The sequence below is a fragment of the Myzus persicae genome, unplaced genomic scaffold (genome assembly GCF_001856785.1).
Source record: "Myzus persicae strain clone G006 unplaced genomic scaffold, MPER_G0061.0, whole genome shotgun sequence".
NCBI lineage: Eukaryota > Metazoa > Arthropoda > Insecta > Hemiptera > Aphididae > Myzus > Myzus persicae.
In genome coordinates, this window is record NW_019104162.1 from 77,093 (window position 1) to 98,876 (window position 21,784).

General features: G+C 27.5%; 1 protein-coding gene across 1 annotated transcript; it reads right to left on the reverse strand.

Moving 5' to 3' along the window:
• Window positions 1–1,771: 1,771 nt before the first annotated feature.
• LOC111039475 lies at window positions 1,772–2,218 on the reverse strand. Its single transcript, XM_022323017.1, has one exon. It carries the CDS (start codon window positions 2,216–2,218, stop codon window positions 1,772–1,774), a length of 447 nt encoding a protein of 148 aa, XP_022178709.1.
• Between the last annotated feature and the right edge of the window lie 19,566 nt (window positions 2,219–21,784).

The window sequence follows — 21,784 nt, forward strand, 5'->3', positions numbered from 1 at the left end:
CATTGAAAATAACAATAGAATAAATTGAAATGTATTTTGATGAAATATGTGAAATGTGTTTAGTCGAGTATTGTAAACGCAAATTTTACAAATCAAAAGCAATTTGAGTTTTTCTTTTTTATCTTCAGGGTACCTCATTTTTGGATAAGAAAGAATGTAAAATAAAATATGTTTTACTTATATATATAGGTATAGTTGAAAAAGATGTAGACAAAATTGACAAACCATTAACTCCAACCAAAACGTATGAAATATCGAGAAGCGAAATGACAGAGCTTATATTTACAAGCCCTTCGTCTATTATAGACATCCCGAAACGAAAAAAATAAACGACTTAATAGATATGCCAATTCCAAATTCCAAAAGGTTAATTTACGTATATGAGAATGATACATCAAGGAAAAAAAATTAAAACTAAAAATAGATCAACAAAAAATTAAATTACGTAATAAAAATGTCCAAGCTTGTAAATTAAAACAACGTGTAACACGATTTAAGACTTGTAACACATTACAAAGTCTTATGCATATTTCGCATCGATTTACATCAAATAATGCTAGAGCAATAATAACTATGCAACTTAGAAATAAGCGAATACCTTGGACACTTGAAGAAAAAATCTAGCTTTGACTTTGTTCTACAAATCTCCAACAGCCTACAATTTTTTAAGGCTACAAAATATTAACTTACCAGCTCCGTCGATCATTCGTCGTTGGATCGGACAGTCAAAATTTTTACTCGGCTTAAGTGGCGTTTTTTTTAATCAAATTAAAAAAAAATTCGAACATAAGACAAATAAAGAAAAAATGTGCAGTATAAGTTTTGATGAAATATATATTAAAGAATTTTTAGAGTATTCAAAAACCTATGATTTTATTGAAGGTTTTGAAGATTTTGGACATATGGACGGACAAATAAAATCGTAAATTGCGTTATGGTGTTTATGGCTCGAGGATTGTTTCCACCATGGAAATTTCCAGTCACGTACTTTTTTCTCATTCAGGAGTAAAACATAAATTAACTACGACTAAGGCCATTAGCTGTTGTAGGGGTTATGAACTGTGGTAGGGGTAAGGTTAGTACTTTAGGTTGTTTTTTACGATTTTTTGGGTTGTTACGGTAGGTATAGCAAATACGTGTATGTGTGGCGAGGTTTTTAACTACTATGAACCCGGGTGGTCACCCATCCAGGGCTAGTAGCTGTGGCAGTTACTTACTCCCAGTCGCATTTCGCGAATGGTAGCAGCCAACGCGCCACGTAAAGCCACTACTTTTAATTTGTGAAATAATTAAAAAAATTAAACTTTATGCAACATCATCGAAATTAGCAAAAATTGCAAAATTAAAAATTTTAAGTCACATTTAGAATACCTGCCAATTAAAATAAGATAATTTATAGCTTTTTATTATACAATACATTATAATATATTTAAGGTACTTAATGATATTAATTATCTCATTAGCCACTATACCTGACATCAATTTATATTTTATATTTGTTTTATTTAAAATGAATATGCGTTTTGTTTGCAACATTTCATATATATAACATAACATACATATAATTGGATACAATGGTACCTTGACTCATAAGTTGAATTAATTATTTAAGTTTTCGCGTTAAAAATCAATGACTACCTAATATAACTTTTTTACTTTTTATAAGTGTTTATTATTATAATTTACATCAATAAAAATTACATGTTTATCTATTGTATATTTTTATACTTTATAACTACTACCATTGATTTTATAATATATATTTTAGTAATTATTGTTTTACTCCAGAATGAGCCAAAAAGTAAGCAACTGGAAATTTCCACGGCGAATACAATCCTCGAGCCATAAACACCATTACGCAATTCGCACTTTTATTTGTTCGACCATAATGTCCAAAATCTTCAAATCCTTCAATGAAGTCATAGTCTTTTGAATATTCTAAAAATTCTTTTAAATACATTTCGTCAAAACTTATACTGCAACTTTTTTCATTGTTTGTTTTATGTTCAAATTTTTTTTTAATGTGACTAAAAAATGTTCCACTTAAGCCAGGTAAAAATGTTGACTGTTCGATCCGACGACGAATGGTCGATGGAGCTGGTAAGTTAATATTTTGTAGCCTTAAAAAATTGTAGGCTGTTGGGGATTTGTAGAACAAAGTCAAAGCCAGATTTTTTTCTTCTAGTGTCCAAGGTATTTGCTTATTTCTAAGTTGCATTGTTACGATTGCTCTTGCATTTTTTGATCGAAATTGATGCGAATACATAAGACTTCGTAATGTGTTACGAGTTTTAAATCGTGTTACACGTTGTTTTAATTTACAAACTCGGATATTTTTATTACGTAGTTTAATTTTTTGTTGATCTATTTTTAATTTTAACTTTTTTTTTCTTGGTGTGTCATCTTCATCTGCGTAAATCAACCTTTTTGAATTTGGTGTTGGCATATCTATTAAGTCATTTATAATAATTTTTCTTTTAGGGGTATCTGTAATAGAAGATGGGCTTGGAAAAATAAGCTTAGTCATTTCATTTCTCGATCTTCCGTACGTTTTAGTCGGAGTTAATGGTTTGTTGATATCGTCTATACCTATATATAATTTTAACATATTTTATTTTACAGTAACATTCGTTCTTCTTACCCAAAAATAAGATACATTTTATGAGAAATCGTTTTAAAATATACGTTTTTGTATTATTGCAATTATTATAAAGGTAGGCATTTTTCGTCATTCGTGTACCTAAGTGTAATTTATCATTGTCGTTGGACTTGGAACTTACTATACCTTACTATACTACGATGTAGCCATATAGCTTATAAAGATAAAGAAGATGTGACAACCATATATACAGTGGCTATAGCCTATAATAATGCTATATAATTCAGTGTTTGGAAAGAACATCGTTTAAATAACGTAACTACAACATTAAATAATTACTATTGTATTGAGTGTCATATAGCAGTTCATTGCATCAGGCTTTTATTTAATTTGTAATTAAATATGAAATATAAGATTTATGCTCCAATCGTGTTCATAAATGGCTTTACGAGATTAGATCGAAATTTAAAACAATTAAGACCTGAGATATATGTATAATTAAATATATTTTTTTTATAGGTCAACTTTATTCTATTTATGAAGACCAAGAAAGTATAGATGCACAATTTTGTAAGTATACATTAAATGAACGGGTCAAGCACATAAAATGAAACAATGCATCACGGATCACCAAAATAATTTTTCACGTACTTCTTTCGCACATCGACCAATGTAAATTACTTTTATTATGTAGCACTCAACGGGAGGTGAATAGGTTCGTCGAGAAAATTCTGTGAGTGCTTTAAGGTGTGCGTGGGCAATAACAGACTAGGATACTTGGATTCTACTGTCTTAAGGTCCCAGGCGAACATAAGTCTTTTGTGACGGATTACTAAAAGGTATCTGATGTGAGGACTAAGACTTATGGGATGCCCGAGCAATTGTCATCACTATTATTAATGAAAGTCAACTATCCAAATTAACACTAATAAGTTCAATTGAAATTTTTATTATTATGTATTATACTCGTATTGTTGACAATTGAATGTCACTATACTTCATTGGATTCTTTGATAGGTATATTAATAATATTGGCACAATTCACTACAGAGGTACTGCCTCATATTAGTAAAATTTTAGTTTAATCTTTAATTTAATAATTTATTATTTAACAATCGTAAAAAAAGCACGGAAAAAGAAGATAAAATATAAAAGTGCAAATTATTTATTCGTGGATATATAGGAGTAAAAGAATAATAAAAAAATGTGTGTGCATAAGACCACTCGACAGAAGTGAAAACTTCAACAAGGCGAAATTATTAATACGAAATACAAATTTTTTTGAGTTCTATATTGATAAATTAATAACTTTAACAATGTACTAAATTATAATTGTGTATAAATTATTTCATTGAATTTTGCTCTGAGGGGATTTCATATGCATCATCATACTCTAAAAATGAAACTATATGTTTATGGTAACTGAAATATTATAAATGAATATTTTTGAATGAAATGTATTTTCTAAATATCTAAAAAAACTAATACATTTAAAAAAAACACACACACACATCCTAACCTTCTAAGCAACACAATCTCACCTAACCTAACCTAACTAATTCTGCCAAGCGAGCACGGCTCAGTTCAATTCATTACCTACAAAAAGTGCTAAACGCGCCTAAAGAAGTACTAATAGATATTAATAGTACCTGTTTTTTTAAATTATTTAACATTAAGTGTTTTTATTTTTAGTAGAACAGCATTGTCGCATTGTCTATGTATATTAATAAAATTTCATAAATTAACTGTTGAGTTCTTTTGTATTATGTAAAGGTTATGAATATAGGATAGCATTGTTGTATTTTTTTTTTTTTTTTTAATAAGAGTTAGGTTTGACCTCATTATTCTAGTCACTTGTATTTAATAGAAATTTCAGTCATTTGTATTGCAAGTATAGATTCATCAGCTATGTCTATAAAATACAAATTTGTCTACTACCGGAGTCTCCTACACCTAGTCAATCCACTGTTGTTGATACTAATTATTGTTTTTGTATAAAATAGGAACCTTTTTTTTTTTCTCCCGTTTTGAACCGACGGGGACTGCTTGCACATTACTTCCGCGTTAAAATAGGAATCTAACATGTACAGAATTGATCCATAGTTTAATTACGATTTTATCATTGATTTGAGAATCTTATTTAGTGTTTTTGAATTCAATACTCATGATGTCAATCAATTTTTATTTATTAATTATTTATTGAATTATATTATTATTAAAAACATTTAGTAGTAACTAGGTAAAAAAATATAAAAAAATGTAGTAATTTGGTAAAAATTTGTAACACATTGTTTTTATAAATTGGTATCTGGTAATGAGATTACCAGTATAACGTGACATCTCTTCTCTTAAATTTTTTTTTTTTTGTAAATTCACGCGTGGTCTTGGTGGATATAAGAGCGAGTTGTGTGTGACGGTCAAACTCTTTATACTGTCGTAAACTCTTTACTCTTGCAATCTATTGATAATTGATATACAACAATAGGGAATCAACTCGTACGTACCATCTAATGACCCGGGAATCAACTCGAACGTAGCCTTTTCGCCGACGAGGTGGTTTGATGGTGGCGCAATAGGTTTATGTTGAGCCGAAGGTGAATCTGTGACGGGAGGGGGACTAAAAACCTCGGGGAAGTTATCAGCCACGGAGAGGGGAGCAAACCGATTTGACGTCACATAAGACTTGCTTTTTTTGAGATTTGAACCGAAATTTGACGAGGAGGAGGACGACAAGTTCCGTTTGGACGACTTCGGTGTAGTAGCGCGGGACATAACAGACGGCCAGACGCGCGGGTCTGCGTATTATGGTGCTAACACGTGAACATAATTAAATATAAACATAAGAATTGAGTGCGCAACGCAGTGAACGTGCGTGCTCGACGGCGGACAACACAGAACTGAAAAGGTTAACATTAAAAATGTAAAATGATTTTGTTAATGATACACTTTAAAACACGTCAAAATAACATGGACAAGTCAGTAAATCTTAGCTCAGTATTAGGTATTAAATGGAATACTCTGTGGGATGTGTTAAGTTTAATTTCATTGATATATTATTGTACAAGAAATATGATACTAATGGTAAATGGTCCGTCTACTGACGATGTATTTTAAACAATATTTTTTAATAACACTGAGCAGTTTGCCAATATTATGGAATTATGATTATGAAAATTTTGAATTTATTAGATTGATAATAATTAATAATTATTGAATTAATTTTTACATTTTTTTCATTATAGTTATTGTCTTTTTTGAAGGAAACAATAAACTTTAAGTAATAATTTTAATCAAAAAATGTGTGTGCTTAAGACCACATGGTAGAAGTGAAAACTTCAACAAGGTGAAAGATAATTGGAAATGGTAGGGAATAGAAGAAGCTTTTATGGATCAATACCAACCTATAGCCTATCGGACACATTAATTATTTTAAGAACAGCCTTAGAAAACAGGAGGTAGGGGGAATCAGAATCCACTTCAAGCCTTATGACAGAAATTGAAGGTTTGTGTGGGAAAACTGTCAAGAAAATGAAATAAGAAGAATTATGTATTTATGTATTAAAAGGTCTTAAAGAAAATATTTTACACACAATTTCAATGCAAGATAATACGACTTTTAAACTTTGAAGGAAAATTTTTAAAAAATTTAACTAATGCAGCACTGAGTACAACCGGGGAACGATTGTAAGCAATTACATAATTTGTATGTTAAATTTACAAACCTAAACTAAACTATTTGAAAAAAACACAAAAAGTTATATGTTGAACGCACATTATTTTTGTTAAATTAGCTGTTATTTAATATATTATACGAGGATTTACAAAATATACCTAAAACATGATGCAGTTATAGTTTACGGTATTTTAAATCGTAGACATTTTAATATTTTACTATATCTATATTATATCTATATGTCTATGATATAAATTATAAATAAATGAACTAAATTAATTTAAAAACTTGAAATTCTCATGAAAAATAAATTAGCAAAATATTAAAAAATGTGACGATGGTGGCCTAAAGACGTAATGTTAATCCAAAAAATAATATAGGAATTCACATATAATTATGTTTCTCAACCCAAACATTTTTAACATTTAAGTATTTTTACAAGTAATATTTGAGGTGCATATAGAACGATTATTATGTTTTAAACATTTTCAAACAAAAAGCTTTGCGGTCGATACAATAAAATATTTTTAAAAATACAGCTGCATTTGTCGACATTAACAAAAACCTTAGGAGTAAATTTGTGTGAAACACTTGAATGGATGGTGGAAAATAATTTATAAATATTCAAAAACAAAATAATTTTTAAGTATTCGAGATTTTGCTGAATTCTATCAAATTTTAATAATTTTATTAATTCCTAATAAAATATATAATGTAAATGTATCTTTAATTTGAGATTCTGCGCAGAGCAATTATAAGTGTTTTGATTTTACATTGATGTGTGATTAATTATTTATTTATTTTTGTTCCTGTCATCACAGTTTGTGGTAGTAAAAGTGCTTCGAATTTTTTCAGCAGTAGCATTTGGGAGGTCAAAATTTGAAATTCAAAATAGTTTTCAAACGCGATTGATAAAACAAATATAAAATTAAGGAAAAACTTGAATTTTTAAGTAAAACTAGTTTTTGAAAAAAACAATTTTGGTTTTTAGTGTAACTCTAAAAAAGATGAAATTTTCACTGAATGTTTGTATTAGCATTTACTATACACCATACAATATTTGATTAATGTATATATTTGTGTGTACCCGAATTATACATCTATAAAAATAATAAAAATATTATATAGCTGTAAGTGAATCTCGGGGGCCCGTTGAGTTACTGAAAGTGGGTACCAATTTTGGAATCAGTGTTGTAATAATAATAAAAGTTTAAATCGAAAGTTCGAGGAGGTGATAAGGATAAGTGATAAAGATTAGAGATAAGGCTCGGTGCTTTGCGGGAAATGTTAAATGTTTCAGCTTCTAGCAATCCGTCTGGACTGGTGTAAATTGATATTTGAACCGTCTCCTGTCGTATGTAACTTGTAAGGTGCCTTTTCGTTTATAAAAATGTATGAAAAAGTGTTAGTCGATACTCGATTGTCTAGGTATCAGTCATCAGTCGTGGTGTAAGTCGATAACTGACTCAGCAACCTGATCAACTATTATATCTATAATTACTATATCAACTTATATTGATATAGTAATTTAGATACAAATCAGAAATCTCAAATGCACAATTCTCAAGAATATATTATATAATATTTTCCTCATAAATAAGTTAGTTTTAAATTAAAACCGATTAGGTTATTGCTCATATATATTAATATTTATATTTCAAATGTTTTATAATTGATTTATAATGATTTATAAACAGCCAATATTGTCTGTAGACAGAATAGTCATAGCCTACATGGGTTCACTTTTCGTTCTCGGCTGTCTTAGTACGCAAGATTTACAATATTAAATGTAGAATACTTAATATTGGGTTTCAGTTTTTGTGTTATTATTATTATTAATATTTATTATGATAGTATGATGTCAGTGCCAGGGCCCAGTGAAGTACGTTTATTGTTGACTAAATTACCTATTTAATTATACAATTTTTAATTTCCATAACACATTCAGTCCATACTAATTGAAGACTTGAAGACTTCTAATAGTTTTAGTTCTCTGAAAAAGTTAAAAATGAAGTATACTTCTTAATACCGTGTTATTTTTATTTCATTTTTAAAAAAATGTATAATATGTAGGTAAATAAATAAATAAATAAATAAATAAATAACTAATAAATCAAAAGGTTGTATTTATATCTGTATTTTGCATTCTTTTGGTTTTTGGCTATTGCCTAAGTTCAATAATATTTATGATTTTTATTATTTGATATCATATAACTGGTTATTTATAAGGATATTAAAAAAAAAAATTAATTAACTCAAGTTAATAAGTTAAGGGAAAATGTTCATATAACCTTTAACTGAACTGAGTTTAAAAAAAAATTCTTTAACTGTTGGCTCAAAAATTTTTAAAATCTTTTCCATCAAGTTAAATTAACTCAGTTAAAAACTACCATTAACTTGCCCAGGCTTGCATCTTCATGTGAATTAGAGAGAAAAACAAGAAACATAAATAATATTTGTAGTAATGATAATATAATAATTATCACAGTGTTACTTCATCACAATCTATTTTCGGGATAATAATATCTTAAATACAATACCAAACCCTTTTTTTTTAGAAAATATTGAATATTTGATCAATGGAAACTGGAGTGGTAAAAAGTACTTACCTTTGCTGATCAAAACAAAGATATCGGTAAATAATAATTTAATAAATCTAAAGTATACATAATTTTCCAGCTAACAATGAGCTCAGTTGGTAGTGTAAATTCAACATTGGAAATGGTTGTCGTATTGTTAGAATATTTAACCATTTACCATCTGAGTAACAATTTCTACTTACCATTTGCTTTGTTCCCAGAGCTAACTGGAAATGAATAAGGTTAATAATTGGCCTTACTTATTATAACATATTTGATTTATTATTCGAGAATTATCGCTATCTACAGTACATCCAATTAAAGGATTACGACTTCATAGATACAGTTTATCGTATTCGGTTCTTCTACTATATCCATTTTCACCAAATATGTAGGTATAGCCTAATAATTTATTGTTGTAAATCCAGAAAACATAGTCAACTATTATCTTATTTGATTAGAGATAAATGTGCACTATGTTATTTAAAAGTATGGTCGATATAATAAAATACAAATAAATTTTTTTTTTTAATTCAAGTTGCAAGTTAAATTATTATAGCATAATAATAACACACTCATTTAAAAAATTCTTTCCTGGTAATCTCCCCAGATTTGTATTTATTAATAATAGAACTGATTGTTAATTTTTTTGTTAAAATTAATATGATCTATTTGAAATATATTTATCATGTTCTGTATTATTTATTGCAATGTACGTACTTGCCTGTGCTTCAATGATTGCCTTTACAAAGACAAAAATATTTGGATGGGGAGAATAAAAGTTTGAAGAAAATGAAGAGTGAAAAGCTTTACATAACGATTATACGTCTGTTTAAAATGACTATATTATAGGCAGGCGTTTACATACATAAGCCATACGCACCGTGTTTTTTTCCATATTTATTATTGATACACAATTAAAAAAAAAAAACGACAACTGGTATTTTTTAAGTTTTTCGCAATTTACTGTCATTATATAAACAATGTACAGAACTAATTAAACTCTACAATTTAAAGGTACCTAAGTAGTTCGAAAAAAATGTAAGAAAAAAAACAGATAAATAAAACTATTGAACACGAATACATGATACTGCGGTCGTCTGATGAATCGACACCGAATACGCAAGAACAGCTCATATTCGTGTCAATAAACCATGGAAAAGTATTTGTAATGTAGCAGAAAATCAATCAAAATCCAAAATAACCACCTAAGCTACATATTTGAAAAAAAAACGAAAAAAGTTATTTGTTAGATACATGTTAATTTTGTTATATTAGCTATTATTTAATATTTTAATATATGAGGATATACCAAATATACCGAAAACATGTTACAGTTAGCTTGCGCTATTCTAAATCATAGACATTTCACTATATCTATATATTATATAAATATGTCTATGATGTAAATTGTAAATAAATAAACAAAATTAATATAATAATTATAAATTCTCATGAAAAATAAATGCTTAAAATATTTAAATTTTTGATGATGATGAATTAAATATGTAATGTTAATCCTATAAATAATATTATAGACATTTACTTATAATTATGCTCGACCCAACTATTTTTAATATTTAAGTAGAAGTATTTTTACAGGTAATATCCAAAGCGCATATAGAACGATTAAAATGTTTATAATATTTTCAAACAAAAAGCTTTGCCTTCAATCCAATAAAATATTTATAAAAATACAGAAGCATTTGTGAACATAAACAAAAACCGACAGAACCGATACCAGTGAGAGGCACCGTCAAGATTATACTTGTTTTGAATTTACATTGTATTTATTTTAAAAGGGGGATATGTTAACCACTTACCAGTGAACATGGCATATTATTTTTCTAGGACATGTCACAAGTGCCCTTGTATTATAACGATTATATGTCTGTTTAAAATGCCTATATGGGTAAGCGTATAAACCATACACACTGTATTTTTTGCCATACCTATTATTGATACATGTGTTAAAAAAAAATGACAACTGGTATTTAATCGCAATTTACTGTCATTATATAAATAATGTACATATCTAGATAAACTCTACAGTTTAAAGGTACCCAGGAAGTTTGAAACATATGTTAGAAAAAAAAAATTGATAAATAAAACTATTAAACACGAATACATGATACCGCTCTCGTCTGAAGAATCGACACCGAATACGGAATAACAGCACATATTCGCGTCATTAACTTATAGAAAAACAATTATTTTGAAGCAAAATAGCACTAAAAATCTAAAATAACCATCTAAACTATAAAAAGTTTTCGGTAGGTAATTGAAATAATAATAATGTCTTAAAAAAAAAAAAATGTTGTCAGTTTAATAAAAAAATACCTAATAGTTATTGATTTAAAAAAAAATCATACTTGCAGTTAAAAATTATGTCAATTATAAAAAATATTTATATGCTTTTACAAATAAACTATAAAAAAGTTTTCAAAACAAAAAAATCATATTTGCAGTTGAAAGTATTTTACTGCATTCACTGCTGCTTTTTCGTAATAAATCATTATAGCATCTTGGTTAACATTTGGATTAATCGATTAAACTGCTCGAAACAATCTTTTGTAGGTTTTCTTTCTTTTGGCACGCAGTAAAGCATAAACAGAATTGATTACATTTGAATAATGCATTCCGTGGATAGTGTATAATTGGGAAAATATTAATGAAGCACTAGAAAAAGTTCCATCTCAAACCAGTTTTCACTATTTTCCATTAGTTCAAAATGTATGTTTGTTGAATTGAAATATTATTATATGTAAATCATAATTAAGATCGCTTTTCGGGAATACTAAAATCATACTCACCTGGATTTGACGAAGCTGATAAAGTGATAACTAAGTTTGACGAAAACGTTGTATGGTCCTTTTCAATGTGGGGACTGGTGACACTTGGTAGTTGACCAGCTGCAGACATTATTACCAAAAATATAAATGTGATTAGAATTTAACTTTGATCTCAAGGTTCATATCCTAATGTTCCACCGTATGGACTTCGACTACATAAGAAAAATCTTGATAATTTGTGTGCAATTTACTATTTAGATTAAAAACTGAATACTGTGATAATAAACCGACAATAATTGAAACTAACTAATGGCTTCGCGAAGATTTAAAATCTTTAAATATGAATATCTGAGATATTTATTAGCTTATTGTTCCAAGAACTGAGTGTGTAGATTCACGTGTATTTCTGGCTTTTCCCTTCATTTTATTGACTTGTATTTCAGCTTCAATTTTATATTGTTTAAGTATCCTGCAGAACATGATTATGGTCACTGCAGTATTTAGATATTTCACCATCAGATATGAACTCTTCCTCTACATTTTTTTTTGTATTGCACAATCGCCAAATGGTTTTTTAAAGGCCAATAATATTTTCAAGGTGATACATATGTATCCATCATCGACTAAAATTTCGGTGCCTCATTCACTTTCTATATATTATAATATTTGATACACGCGATTGTCTGTATCCATAAATCCCAGAATCAGAGATTATTCGTTTTTTAATGAAGGATTTAGTTAGTTTGATCTATATGTTTTAATTTGCACGTTATCTAAGTGATCCAGTCTTTTAATACATCATATTTTACTTTAAATCAAAACATAAGAATCTCAAAAAAAAAAAAAAAATTTTTAATTCAACATTATTTTGGTTGTATATTAAATATTTTAATACGTTGACTGCCATGCGGCCGCCGGCGTCCGTATAAAACTAATTAGGTATTGATAATTTTTAGACCGCCGGCTACCGCACCATATCATTAGTGGGAGGCCATACGGCCGTGGGCTGCAGTAAATTAATTTGGATTTATATTATTTATTTTTCCGTGGCGCTACAATCATGATCTAGAAAATGCGCTGTGGCGTAGCGGAAATAATTGCAATTTTCTGATGTATAAAACATAATTTTAACATTTTTTTTGTATTTTTAATCTTTTTTCAAATTCAATAGTATAGATACAAATTTATAATGACACCGAGAAATGAACTTGGCGTACAATTAATAAATATTCTTAAGGCCGCCGTCGGCTGCATGGAATTAAATGAAAGCGTGGACGGTAAAAATATTGGTAAAATGATAAACTATTTAAAATATGCATCTTAAAGTATAGAATCGAAGAAATATGCAAACCAAAAAAAAATTGAAATATACATTTATATACAAAATCAAATTTCAAAACTAGCTTATTGTTTCAGCATAAAACGTATTTGTTTCTTACTCTGCTATTTTTGTGATGGTGCTAAACAAATATGCAAATGCTACAAGTTCTCTACTATAGTGATTACCATCTCTCAGAGCTGCGTTGATGGACTCCAGGTCAGATATGTGATTCGTATTGCTTCTTATATTAATGTGCTTAGTATTTAGACTGTGCAATGTGAAAATATGAAAATGGAACATAGTTAATAGTGACACTGTTTCTTTTTTGGTTATGTTGCTTATCATACTTAATGAATCCATTAAAATAATAAAAACATTTTAAAAGTGTTAAATATAAACTTACTTTCTTTTAGATGTGCGTTATATTTCTTATCTTTGGTAGCTGTTCTTGTCTTGGCGAATAGTTTTCTTTTGTCTCTAGTAAATTGCTTGATTATAAATAATACTTTTATTTCAACGGATTATTATTTAGGTAACATATTTCTATTTGGTTTTGTTGTTTTTGAGGTGCGAATTAATTAATTTCTAATTTATTTTGTTTTTAGTTTTGCAAAAATTATATTCGATTTGAACTTTTCCGCAGCTATCTCTCTGGCTTCTATGACAGGATTGTGAATGTTAATTGTTTTCCAAATCTCTAACAACTATACTTATGTAGTCTCGTTTCCGATTTTGGGTATTCCTAATTCGTATCGTATCAAAAGTGTCTTCAAGATTTTGTTGTCCAAGAATGTCTTTTTTTTTGTCTAATTTCATCGATGTAAGTCTTCTAGTTGAGTTAAATTTTGCACACTTTGTGGACATATATTGATTAAGAACGGAAAACGGTAGAGAATGAAAGATAGAAGTTCAAGTTAATCTATATTAGAGAGTACAGATAACAATAAACGTGGGCAGTTAAATAACGACCGGTACGGTGATACAAATACAAATATACATTTATTATATCATGAATATATGTATTAATATAAGAACAATTACCCAGAAATTTAAATAAGATGATTAAATATACTAAAATAAGAGATACTCCGTGATTTTCACAATACAGATCTTCAGTATATCTCAGTATTATTAATTAAAGCTTATTGCACCATTATGCAAAATATATTATATATTAACATTTCTTCCTTTTGTTTAATTTTATACGCAGTTATAATATGTATTAGTTTTGCATTGTTGTATTTTTTTTTTTTTTTTTGATTGTAGTTATGTTTGACCTTATTTTTCTATCCATGTATTTAATAGATATTTCAGTCGTTTTTATATCAGATATAGATCCACCCGCTATGGTTATACAATACAAATTTGTCTACTGCGGGAGGCTCCTACAGCTGGTCTTAATTCACTGTCGTTGATACAATTAATTTTTTTCTTATAAAATATTAAACTATTATGTATAGAATTGATCCATAGTTTAATTTCGATTTTGTAACTGATTTGAGAATCTTATTTACAGTTTTTGAGCCTCTTACTTTTGATGTGCATGAAAATGTTTTTAATACCTATATACAGTGAATTATTGGTTGTGGTTTTGAGATATTGTATAATATGTATTAACAACAATAGTCGACTATTATTCTAAATAGCAATAACAATTTATAACTATTTTTGTGCCACTGACTTGTATTTATATTTGTATTACTCCTAGGTCCTACGGGCTATTGAATTATGACTATTAATTGACTAAGTCTTATATTTTAATGACCATTTGTTCAATTAGAATCTCATTTAAATATCATTGATTTATTGAGTAGCAGCCATTGAATTTTTTACACTCCATGAATCGAGTGGATGTCATTTTGGTCAGATATTCTATTAATGACCAGAAACTGAAGGATAACCTTCACATATTCAGACTAAATTAATAATTTAAACGGTATTATATATTTTAATACATCGTCAATTCGTACACGATACAAGAGATTGTGAAATTGATTAGATTTAAACATAATAATAATTAAAAATTGATATTTATGATTAATACAATGTATATTTTTACAGTTAATCACTTTGTTCCACAAGATGATTTTCCCACAAAAATGCAAGCGTTAAGTAAGTAAACAAAATAGTTAAGTTAAAATAGTTATTTATTATATTTATAGGTACTGTGCTTATGAATGATTTAATGTGTTACAATACGTAGTAAAAAAACATACGACCATTATTCATATAATTGAATATATATTAATGATAACAAGTGCAGTCATCTTTAAATTGTTGCAATTTAAACCATCATACATTTAGATGATTGTGAAATTGATAATTTGCTTCGTCTTGATTCATATCACCCGGCTCTAAACATATCATTCTAAACATATACCTAAACCTAGTATACTATGTTTGAATATAATAAAGCTTTATTTTGATTTTAACCATTTACTAATCACCAACTCATAATGTTTCAGTTAATAACTATTATAGTCTATTCTCTCGTGGAATAGAGTAAAGTCATAATATATAGTTATTGGTCCCAAGAAGTGTATGGTTTAGATTTATGTAATATAGTCTTTCATTTTAGATTCTGAGCGGAGAGATAAATGTATTGATTTTACAATGATGTGTGTTTTAATGTTTATTTTTTTGTTTTGTGTCTGTCATCAAGGTTTAAAAATAACCTTTAAGAAAATTCATTCGATTTTCTTCAACAACAACTTTTTTGGCAGGAAAGTGAATCAAGTTGGTGTTTTAAACAGGTTCAAACTTAAAATTCCCAAAAGTTTTCAAACCCGACAGAAAAAAAACAAACAAAAATTGAAATAAAAAAGAAAATTTTGTAGCAAAACCAGTTAAGAGTAACTTTAAAAAAAAGTCCACCGATACATGGCCTTTTCTATACAACATACAATTTATATAATTTTTTGATTTATGTTTAACTGTTTTTAGGCATATGAAATTTTCGATTATTATTTCCTTTTTTTAAACTAATGCCAATAAACAATTTTTCACTCCGCCAAAAGACTTATAAATGTAATACAAGATTAATCGTTAGTTGTTGTTAGCGGGAATTAAAAAAAGTTGAACGTAAATCCTCAATAAATTTTTATGAGGGCTTGAACTTAGAATGTACACAAAATTCGTGAAAATCACGAAAATTAGCAAATTCTGTTTAGATAGAAATTCAAGAAAATTTTCTTTTTATATCTAAGATTTAAAAATGCAATACAATATTCCTTATAAGTCTTTATACCTATATTAAAAAATTAATTTCTACTGGAAAGTCAAATTAAATTTTGATGAGAGTTTTTAGTTGAAATGTTCATAACATTTTATATTCACTCAATTTCTCTTGTAGCGATTTCCTAATTTTGTTGTAATTCAAAAACGAATTACTGTTTTTTTTTAAATATCAATACAGTTTTATTGGTTGGATCAAAAAACATGAAAATTTATACAAGTGTCTTGATATATTGTCACAATAAAAGTTCAAAAAAAATTAAAAATACATAAGCATTGTTTTTGATAAGCATTTAAAGTTGAATTTAGGCAATATTTATCAAATTGAAAATTGAATAAAATTGATATAATATCATTGAATTCAAAATTAATACCATCCATTACAGCGACCTAGACACCTAATGTAGAGCAGAGAACTTCTAATTAGTTCGTGTTATTGGATTGTTTTTCCTATGTAGTATTATTAGAACGATACAGATATTCAATACATCTCTCCGTATAATTATTAAAATACCAAAAATACCAGAAGTTTTTTATGCTCCTTCTAGTCCTTCTTGTTGTTTTATTATATATATTACGTTTTACAATATGTTATATAATGATCTGCAGCTAATGTCACAGTGAATAATATCTCATATTGTACTTTATATTAGAGGAACTTCGAATCTACCAAGTACGTTGTATAATACTTCCAATAATCTATAATATAATAATGACATGTTTAAAATGTATAGACTTTATAATTCATGGATATATTTTATTACTTCATATAATTGATCTATGCAATTGTAAAATGTAAAATGCATGAAGTAACAATAAACATAATAACTTGAATCTAATTCAAATCCTTTCAGATCCGCTGATGATATTTGTTGCCGGTTATGCAGATGAAAGTCAGATTGGTAGGTAATTATGAAATTGGTTACAAAACAATAAATTATAAATCTCAAACCCTATATAAAATGTATTATTTTATTATAATATCTGTTCTACATCTATGATTCATTAATATAATTGTTAATTAAATTCGACTAAATATTCAAAAAATGAGCTAACTTTTAATTAAACTGTGATTTTTTATATTTTTTTTTAAGAGATGTATAGAACACCCAAATTGTTTTGCAAAGCACACATGAATAAAGTCCCTTTAGGTAAGTACTAGTTCAAAATACGTTAGTTCTATCAAAAATTCACGAATCATAAAAATTAATTGTGTATTTTCGTATTAGATTGAGCAAAAACAGAAGATTAAACAATAGTAGTATACAAGGTTTGTAGGTTAATGTCATTAACTATAATAATAAAATAAACTGCATAAATATATTATCGGATAAGTTGATAGATGATTAGCTTATGTTCGATTAAAAAGAACACGTAATGTTCTTACCCGCTCTGTACTGATTTATACAACTTGTTAAATTACAATATTTAGTATACTATCATGCATCTTTACCTTGAATGACTAATTATGAGTTACATCATGTAGAAAAAACATAATTATTAAGTCTATTCACAATAATAGAATACGATATTTTACTATCAAACTATTCATTTTTACTATAATTTATTGTAGGTATTTAATACAAAATTTATAAAACTATATTACATCACACTGTTTTTTCATTTTTATTTTTTTAGATACACTTACAACCATCCGAATATTGTATTAATTAAATTATATTGACACGATGCATTAATAAATACATAATACTATTATATAACTGAACTATATAAGAATTATGTAAATGCACTTATAATTATTATTATTCATATAATATACAGTCAAAACTCTTTATAACGAAACTCTTTACAACGAAAAACTCTATATAACGTAAACATTACATAATAATGGTTGGTTTGCTATATAACCCATTAGACAATTCATTCTCTATAACGTATTAGTCACTCTCAATAACGAAACAATATTTTATGTTTCATAATACAATTTACGTGTTATCGTATCTATTACATATATAAACTATAAAAATAATCAGCAATAATGCCGAATAAAAAAGTCCAAACTAAGATGACAGACTATTTTAAATAAGGTTTAAAATATGTATAGTATAAAAATTAAATTATATTTAATAAGTATGTATAATAATAATAATAATTTAATATAATACGTAAATATATATAAAATAATGTAAAAATAATGATGTGTTTGATATATAATATTACATAGGTACATACCTTTATACATAAATAATTAAAATTTTGTTTTTTTTTAAACCCTCTCTATTACGAAAACTCTCTATAACGAAAGAAATCTCTTGGTCCCTTCAGATTCGTTATAAAGAGTTTTGACTGTACCATAATAAATAAGCCTCTAAAAGGTTAACATTAAAATTATTTAATAATAGATACATTTTTAAAAGCAACAAAAATAACTTGGACAAGTTGGTACCGCTCTGGTATGTATTAGGTGTTGAGTAGACCACTGTATGAGATGTGTTAAGTTTAATTTCAAAGATATAATATTATTGTACAACAAAAATGATACTAATGGAAAATGGTCTATTATTATTGTATTATGGTTTTTGAAGACATTGAATTTATTAGATTATTAATATTTAATCATTAGGTATTGAAGTAATATTTACATATTCTATCATCGTTATTAACTAACTCATAGTCAAAATGTACTTGGAATAAAATATAAATAGATGATAGCTGAAGACTTTATACGGTGAGTCGATATTCGACCCGTGGTCTTGAATAATTATACTAGGTATACCAATAGACATTTTGAAAGTTTTGCACTGCGTTAGCATTAGTACAAACATTAATAAGGAGTAACATCAGGGAGTGTTCTAAAAATGTCAAAAACCCGAACTCGTCTTCATCTCTCGGTTTAATATTATTGATATTACTTGTATAATTTAAACTCTAAAAGTGTTTAATTATAAATAGTAAAAAAAATTTCTAAAATTGTGTTGCAAATTAGTTGCAAAATATCAGTCAAGGTTATAGGTTAATACGCGATAATGTAGGCGTGCACCTCCGAATTTTTCTGGTTCCAGGTTAGGTTGGGTTAGCATAGGTTCAAAATATTGTTGAAGGTTTGAAGTAAATACAACAATGTGAGGGGGGGGCAACTTCAAGCAACTCTTTGGTGCTGCAAATAATTCGCAAAAACCTAGTACACTGTTCAATTTGATTCGATAGATTTTAGGACATTTAAAAGTGAGGGACCAATACTAGATATGCCAGTGGAAAAAATTATTTATCCCGTGGTAGTAGATAATACAAAACTTCCGAATAATAAGATTTTTGGAGTTCGGCGTTGCTAATTATAGCAAAAAATAGATCACAACAATTAGTTATTTCATTAAAATTAAAAAAATTACTTATTAGTTACATAACCCATCCACTGTTCAGTACATGTTAAACATCTATGTCGTAATATATTTTGTTTTTGTATATATTTTTAAAGAGAGGTTTTCGTATTGTTTTGTTATTTGCCAGTAAAATTTAAAATAAACATCAAAAATAAAAAAATTGCCAGCATATGTTAAAAACACAATGACATTATAGGTATCCAACTATAAATTATATTACTTATAAAGAAATTTGTTGTCTTATATAAAGGGCCAACTTAGGTTTTGCAGAAGCCCATTTAGAAGGCCAAAAAAAGTTGAGTAAAAACATCAAAAGCTCATTTTATATAATATGATGACTTTATTATTGATTAAATATTATGGTAAATTATACAGAAGTAAAAACGGTATATTACTGTTTCATCTTTCAACAATCAAACTTATCGTTTAAGGTCGAACCTAACCTCTCTTTGAAAATGGACATAATTTTGGTACAGTGAGGTTACAAATGTTTACAAATTAAAAGGAAATGATACATTTTTTCTATCGATTTAGTTATATTTAGTTAGTCAGAAATAGAATTATTAAAATCTTAAACAAATTATACAAATAAAAATAAAAAACCAATAGTTATCAATAGTTTTTTTATTATAGAATTATAAACTTATTCTATAATTATAGTTACAATTATAAAATTGTTATTTTTTTTACGATTTAGAATTTATTTATTAGTACATGAACTTTTCGGATGTTACAAAGTAAATTATTTTTTAAACATGTGCTCCGTTTTGTGGTGCACTTTTGTTGGCATGTCTACCTAACAACAGAAATGTCATACATTAGCGAAAACCAAGCTGGTATTCTATATATTAAGCAGCAAAACTGTGTAATTTATATATTAACGAGCACAATTAGGCATTGTATAGAATAACTAGTTATTTAATAAAATAACGTATTTCATACACGATACATTACCACTAACATATAGATACACTTTACAAGTACCTAATTTATGTTAAATTGTATAAAAAACAATATTTTTTTTTTTTTGTTTGTATAACAAAAAACGATGAAAAGGTTCAATAATAGCAAGTGTTTTGAATCACGTTAATGTAAATTGTTCAAACAAGAGTTTGATAATAATTTATAATATTTTTATAGTAAAGCGGATGACACAATTTTCTTTAAAGGTTTGTTTGGATATTGCATGTAAAATTATTACAATAATTCAATAAATTATAGGCGACTCGTACTATTTGTCAATAAACGATCAAAAGATATATTTATGACAACAGACATTCTGAATAAAGAGAACAATGTTTTCAACTTGAGGTTATCCAAACTTATAGGTTTATATCAAATGATAGATCCTAGAACCGTAAAATTTCTGGTACGAAACATCTATCACATTATCGTGGCGTTCGTTTTGCTCTACTTGTGTATCATCTCGGTGATTATGAACCTTAGTGGTCTGTACTGTTGGTCAGGTTATGCCAGCCCCCCCCCCCAACGAAAATCTATAAACAAACTATGCAAATATTTAGCACGTAATTCGCACGAATTTTAAAATTTTCAACTTTTATAGCTAAGGGTTAAACATTTAAACAAGGTTCCACGTAAGTAGGTTATTCTGTAATCAAAAAAATCTAAAAACATACGTACAATTTTTTTTTAGTTATTTTGTGTTCAAATGACGTACATGTCCCCAGCCCCACCCATAATAAACATTTTAAAATTTTTTTCAACTTAACATTTAGCAGTCAATTAGCAACAATTTGCAAGCCTTTAGTTGAATTATAAAATTAAAAAAACTAAGTCTGGGTGGAGACACATGTCCCCAGCCCCACCCATGTCATCGAAAACACATTTTTAAATTTTTCTTGAACCATCATTTAGCAGCCAATTACCAACGATTTGCAAGGTAGTTGCGTCGAAATTTGCAAAACCAATATTTCGTCTGTCATACGCATTTCCGAAATTTGCAAAAGTCACCAACCCCACCCCGTACCGAAATAATGTGATTTTCGACTTGCGATTCATGTCAACATTTTAACCTGATAAGAATTTAAAGTTGAAAGTTTGACAAAATTTATCACATTTTAAATTTAATAATAATTTTGTAGTTAAAAATTTCTAAAATGTTCAACTTTAGTAGCTAAGGATTGAAAATTTAAAACAAAATTCCACGTAAATAGGTTATATATAAATTACTTTATTCACTTTAGTATCATTAAATATACTTCTAAATATCAGAATCGTTTTTCTT